The 6102-nt window shown below is 46.4% G+C and overlaps 2 protein-coding genes across 2 annotated transcripts in view; both read left to right on the forward strand.

Moving 5' to 3' along the window:
* The window catches only part of LOC3290568 (junctophilin-4), a 10603-nt gene extending 10055 nt beyond the window's left edge, over nucleotides 1-548 (forward strand). Inside the window, exon 7 of the mRNA XM_061648350.1 lies at nucleotides 519-548. Coding sequence (XP_061504334.1) covers nucleotides 519-548 — 30 coding nt within the window. The remainder of the gene's footprint in view (nucleotides 1-518) is intronic.
* Nucleotides 549-636: 88 nt separating this feature from the next.
* Nucleotides 637-4171, forward strand: LOC133391161 (uncharacterized). Its single transcript, XM_061642658.1, has 3 exons — nucleotides 637-1738; nucleotides 1900-2100; nucleotides 2492-4171. The coding sequence occupies exons 1-3, from the start codon at nucleotides 1637-1639 to the stop codon at nucleotides 2576-2578; spliced, it is 390 nt and encodes a 129-aa protein (XP_061498642.1). The 5' UTR covers nucleotides 637-1636; the 3' UTR covers nucleotides 2579-4171.
* The last annotated feature ends 1931 nt before the right edge of the window (nucleotides 4172-6102 follow it).

Below are 6102 nucleotides of genomic sequence, written 5' to 3' on the forward strand. Positions count from 1 at the left end.
ACAGCTGACTTTCGTTTTCGATGGTCGAGTCCATTACGGAGCGACATCCATTACCGAGCCCTAGCGGCTGTGTGGCAGGCAGCCAATCGGAGTGGAGCACCGCGGGAAGATGGCACTTGATCGGCATTGTATGATGGCAGGTACACGATCGCAGCGATAAAGGCTACAGCAACCTGACATCAGCCATCACATTTCCAGGTTCCCCGTATTGTTGATTTGTGCTGTGTGCTTAGTACATCCCGCTCCCGACCAATCATCAGCTCAAGGCGCTCCGATCGCGTCGCTCAGTACTGCTCGATGGCTCTCACTTTCCGCCTCTCTCTCTCTCTCTCTCTATCGTTATTGTCACAAAACACGCTCTCTCTCTCCCCGCACCGTACCTAACGATCCACAAATAGCATTTCTGCTCAGCTGCGAGGCGGCCATCGGTAGGACTTAGTACATTTTTAGAACCCCCCCTTGCGGGAAAATGCTTTGCCAAACCTTGCATGGCCGAACCAACCGACACCCGTCCGTAGATGGCGCATATGTATGTGGCCACGCTGTAGGGTCTGGCGGTCACCACCGACGTTGAGGGACTTCCTGAAACGACCACACCTCGCTGCCATCCCTTCTTTGCTCCCATGGTTGTGGTGGGTGGTTTGCAGATGCCGTGGGCAACATTGTTGATTTGGTGGTACTGTCATCCTACCGCTTCTTCCGTGCACCGCAACACACATTGCGTGTCCACCTCTGTGTACGAACACACTGTGGTGAGGGCGTGTGTCCGTGGTGGTTGACAGTGGTTGTGGGGGGGGGGGGGGGTTTGTGTGTCGCTTCTGTGTCGGCTCTTGGCTAGTGTCACATCATTCGCGCACACACTGACACACACACACGCGCGCGACTGGCCACTCCGTGCGCCCGTGTTCTTCAGTCGCGTTCAGTTCGGCTCAGCTGCCCGTGTGGCCCAACCGTGTGGCGGTCGTACATTTTCATTGTCGAGCCGATCCTGCGTCGGAAAAGTGAGTGCATCGCGGTTTGGCAGACTCAGAGGCCGTCGTCCGTGCGTCCCGTCCTGTCCTGGTCGTCTCGATTGTCGTCTTCCCGCTTCCTCCACGCGGTGCGGGGTGTCCCTCGGCGCTCCCAGTGACCCAGTGGTGGCAGTAGTGGTGCTGACGGTGCTAGTGTGTGCTTTGCGGCCACGCGGACCCTCGGCCTAGCACCGTATGCGTTGGGTTCGCCCTGGACCGTCGCCCCAGTCGCCCGGTGTGCATGGGCCAGTGCTCTGCAAAGCGCGCTATAAATAGGTTTGCCCGCCCTGGACCTTCTCGTGGTTGTGCGCGTACGCGTTTAGCCGCGCGTGTTTGGCGTGTGTAGTGGTGCACAGTGCCCGCTCTGGCCTTGCCCGTCGATGCGCAATCGTCGACGCGCGTAACGCATCCACTCGGTACCCTGGGACGTACGGGTTTCGGTGCGTTACGCTACGTTCGATCGCTAGTCGCGAAGTGAGAAGGCTTCATGCAGAACGGGCCTCCGCATCCGCAGTGTGTGAACGAGTGTGAGAGAGACAGATAAGAGAGAGAGAGAGATAGAGAGAGAGAGAGAGAAAGAGAGAGGGAGAAAGGCAAGAAAAAACAAACACATCACAACGGGCAGGATGCAGTGGCAGCAGGAAGTGGACGATGAGGATCTCATGTACTCGCCGGCCCTGCTGGCCCGGCGAGCCTCGGAGAGCTGGATAGAGTTCCCACCGGTAGAGGTTGTTATCCGTTTCCAGTTGTTGTTGTTGTTGGTGGGCGAGAAATGTTTCAACCAAAACACACCTAACAACATCCACCTTACCCGTATTCGTATGATCTGTAACGCAACCTGTTCTAACGATCGTTTCCTGTTTCTGCTTCTTGCACACCGGCTGCGCAGAGTATTCCAGTAAATGCAACTCTACAGCGGAAGAAATCATTACCAGACGTACAACAGCTGCCGTTCGCGACCGGTGCCATGAGCCGCGAGGAGGTGTCGATCCTTGGTTCCGCCCGCCGCGAGGAGGTCCGGCGACTGAGGGATGAGCAGGAGCGCTTACGAGTTAATCCATTGTTGTATCTGGTCAGTCCACAAGTGAGGGTAAGTGAACCAAGCAGCAAGATAGCGCACTCTCGGCCTACCCGGGTGGGCTGGTGAAAGTGGATCGAGTTTGAGTTTACAAAAATCGGCCTTTGAGGGGAATGCGATCGCCAAAAAAAAAAACTAAACCCCGCATACGACGATCGCATGAATCGGCTCGGCAAGGTACACCAGTCCTTGCCAAGTCTATTTTCGCTCCAAGTCGATGGGTTTTATTGAACATCGAACGAATAAAATAACACCCCCATTACAGCTCGATTAGACTGCAAATTCGATCGTGATGCTTGCACCCTACCAGCCTACCGATTGGGTTGACACATTCCACCACCACCCCGCCATCGAACTGCCCTAATGTACACTGTTGTCTCTTCCGGTTTCTGTTTCGTTTCAGGATTGGTTCTCGCGCCAGCAACTGGTCATGCTAGTGCTGATCGTTAATATTGCCTTGGCTATTTTATTCTTTAAAATACTCACATAGCGTTGGCTCAGTCCATGTTTGCATTTCAGCATGTTTCTAAGAGAGGTGGCACTATAGAATAGCCGGAGGCAGAAATGAGGATAATATTTAAACGAACATTATGGGATAACTCTTTTCGCAGCAGGACGCTACAAAGAAGAAGAAGAAGAAGAAGAAGAAGAAACCCCGAACCAAAATATTACAAAGAAGAAAAAAAAACAAAGCAAAAATATAAAACTCTTGCCTCCCCCCTTAGATCAAGATAACACAAACACACACACAAACAAACACAATCAAATTATACAACCACATACACAAAAAACACAAACCGACAAGTGTAACCATTTTCCGCCCGCTGCATCTTTGCAATTGCAGACCAATTCAACGTGTTTTTTTGTTCTAGTTTTTTGTTTAAATGAAAAATTGTTTTTGAACGACGGACGACCTCGGCCGAGGGATGGGGAAATCACAACTGTGTCGGAGCAGCAGCAGCAGGACAAGGTGATAAAGGAGCGGTGTCCCGAGCAAACGTGTTAAGAACGTGAGGCAATCAATTAGTGAGCATGGCATGGAGATGAAATCAATAAAATTGTGTATCTTTGTGCATCAATCATCAATCTAACGCAATTACGATCCATCCTTTTACCTACGTAAAATATTTAAAAGAAAAGCGTGAAAGGAGGAGAAGTGCGGCGTTTGTCGAAGGCCGCAGCAAAAATGTCACAGCTGAGGAAGGTGACGAACGCGGAATTAAACCAAAAAAAAAAAAAGAAAAGCCACACGAGTCAACCGGCACCGGCACGACCTGTGATTGCTGTAGAATTGGAAAGATGAAAAGATCTTAAATAGAAAAGAAAATAGCTAAGGAATAAACCACACAACAACAAACAAAAAAACTTTGCAAAACAAATCAATGAACCAAGGTCCCGTTTCTAGTTTGGAGCCGTAAAATAAAAAGGAAGAAAATTGGAAAATTTGGAAAAAAGAAAGCAAAAAATAACGCAGCATGAAATGCAACTAAACCAAAAGGATTAGCAAACAACTTCGATCGAACGAGTAGAAGATAGGGAAAACAAGAAACAGGCGGAACAGAGCGCGTGTACGAGGAAAAGCATGAAAGCGATGTATCGAAAGGAAAGCAGTAGTACAGTGGCGCGCCGCCAAAAGCAACAAAAAAAAAGCGGACAGGACGCGCGAACCAATATGTGTAGCCGAAAAGCAGTCGAAAAACGGGAGTAAAACCAAACTAAACTAAAAACCAACTAGATAAATCAATTGTAAAACCGGACACAAATGTTGTTGCGCGCAGGAAGGAGTAAGAGAAGGAGGAGGACGAGAAGGAACTTTGCAGCAGATGCGAAAGCCAAATCTTACGAAAACTTTGTTAACATAATTTTTAGCAAAAAGAAAAGAGAGGAGCGAATCTATCGTCGTGTAACGTAAGCAGTAACGCGTGAATGTGGACGCTGGAATCAAAAAAGTCCTGGATCCTGTTTCAGACTATTTCTTTCGTTTGTTTCGTTTCTGTACCAAAACCACAGGAATATTCAAATTTGCTTAAGGTCAAGCTCTTAAGATTCTAATAAACAAAAAGTATGTTGAATTTTTTTTTCACCGAGCGGTGTTGCTTGTTACTTCCGAAAAAGTAGAGACGCGAGCAGAAAATTAAAATGCTTCGTTTACTTGCTCTTTTTGTCTTGTTTGGTTCCTCTATCTCTATCTCGTTTGTTGTTACTGTACCAGATCTAATCGGCATTAACCTTTTACCTAGTTATAACTAGTTACAACTTGTGCAAATGATACCACATCCAAATTGGTGTATTCATGTTCTACTTAGCTTATTCAACAGTCTGCAAGAAGAGTTGATAGTGAATAACGTTCCCGTTAATTCCATCTACTAACACATTTATGTGAGAATTAATTTCTAATTTTTGTAAAATTTATTATTATAGCAAACTAAACCCGTTCAATTGCACCTCTTGGGTTCAAGCCCCCCATAGACCGTGCCCCAATACATAGGAATTGTCCTTCTATGGTAACAATAAGTCACTGAAAGCCATGCTCACTTTCATTAGTGGATGCAGGCCTTGACCGACAACGTTCGTTGTGCCAAAGAAGAAGAAGAAGCCTTAAATTATGTATACCTGCATTTGGAGCTGAATTCGAGTGCATACTAAAACCATGTGCAAAATGATATATCCAGTACCGATGAGTAATATCCAAAAAATGGTCATCTTCGTCTAGGTAACTTATTACAGACAGGTAAGTGTGTTTAGTTCATCATTTTGTATATAATTAATAAAGATCAAATAAAGCGTACTTAAGTTGTAGGCTTGCCGTGCTAAAATAAATTCATTTTTAATTACTAAGGAGTACCCAGTATGTTCCTAGCAGTTTGGTGACAGATGTCCCCACTAGTGTATTTGGATGTTTATATCATCAGAATACTATATCGAATATATAATTGATTGGTGTTGGTATTGGTTTTGTATGCTCCCGACATGACAACTTTCACAGTTTCATACAGATGACAAAAAGTTTGTTTTTGCAGGGTGATCTTTTCCATGCTCTAAGCTTAGACATATTTTCAGTAGTGGTTTGTGTGGGTAAAATTGCGATATTGCATTGATAATTTAAGATGCAGATAGCAAAGAACATTCTACAGACGCGTCGAAAATTTGTACGGATGGACATTTCGAGGTGATGCTACATGAAGATGCCTGCACAGACACAGCAAATATACATTTCCAGTATTTCAGCAAGGCTTCTGTGGTAGATAGGGGCCCCATGGATGAAGGGACTCATAACTATAGACTATAGATACTATATACTGGGACTATAGAGGCCCAGTACAGGGATTCTGAGCACCCCCCCCCCCCCCCCCCCCCGCTCGACACCAACCGTGGGGCCTCCACTCCTTTTAACGCTTAGGGCCCCCAACACCCTAAATCCGCCACTGAACAATACACCTTTTAGGCGTGATCTAGAGATTGATCGGAACTGATACCTACACGCAGGATTCACCTCTGTTTTACGAGAATGGAGAAAGTAGTCGAAACGTACACACGTGATCCTTTTGGTTCAAGATGTAAATAGCAAGTTTTTATTAACAATTCAAAATATCATTATACAGTGGAATTCCTCATGACACTAGGTACACTACACACTAAGTTCCACGTCCTGCCCACTTCCACGGCCGAAGCCAGAGAATCTCCAATATTGTCAAATAATAATTAAAGAAATGGGGCGATTAAACAGAAGACACTACCTCACTTACTCCATCTGTCGATAAGCGCAGCAAAACTGTCAGCTCCGCTATCTGATCTCAAAAGAGTTATCAGGACGTGGATTTGACGCGCTCACGGCCCACCCCGGCTTTTTCGATTTTTGTAGGACTTCGTGAGTTTTGGACTGGCAGTGGGTGTTAAGGGGTTTCACTGTATTCTATTTTACTTTCTGCGCTATCCCGATTGGCTATACTGAACTGTGCTTTCCTGTTGCAAAGTTTGCTCAGCTGTACTTTTCCAGAGATCTGAGCTAAATTA

This window comes from Anopheles gambiae, chromosome 2 (assembly GCF_943734735.2).
Source record: "Anopheles gambiae chromosome 2, idAnoGambNW_F1_1, whole genome shotgun sequence".
Classification (NCBI taxonomy): Eukaryota; Metazoa; Arthropoda; class Insecta; order Diptera; family Culicidae; genus Anopheles; species Anopheles gambiae.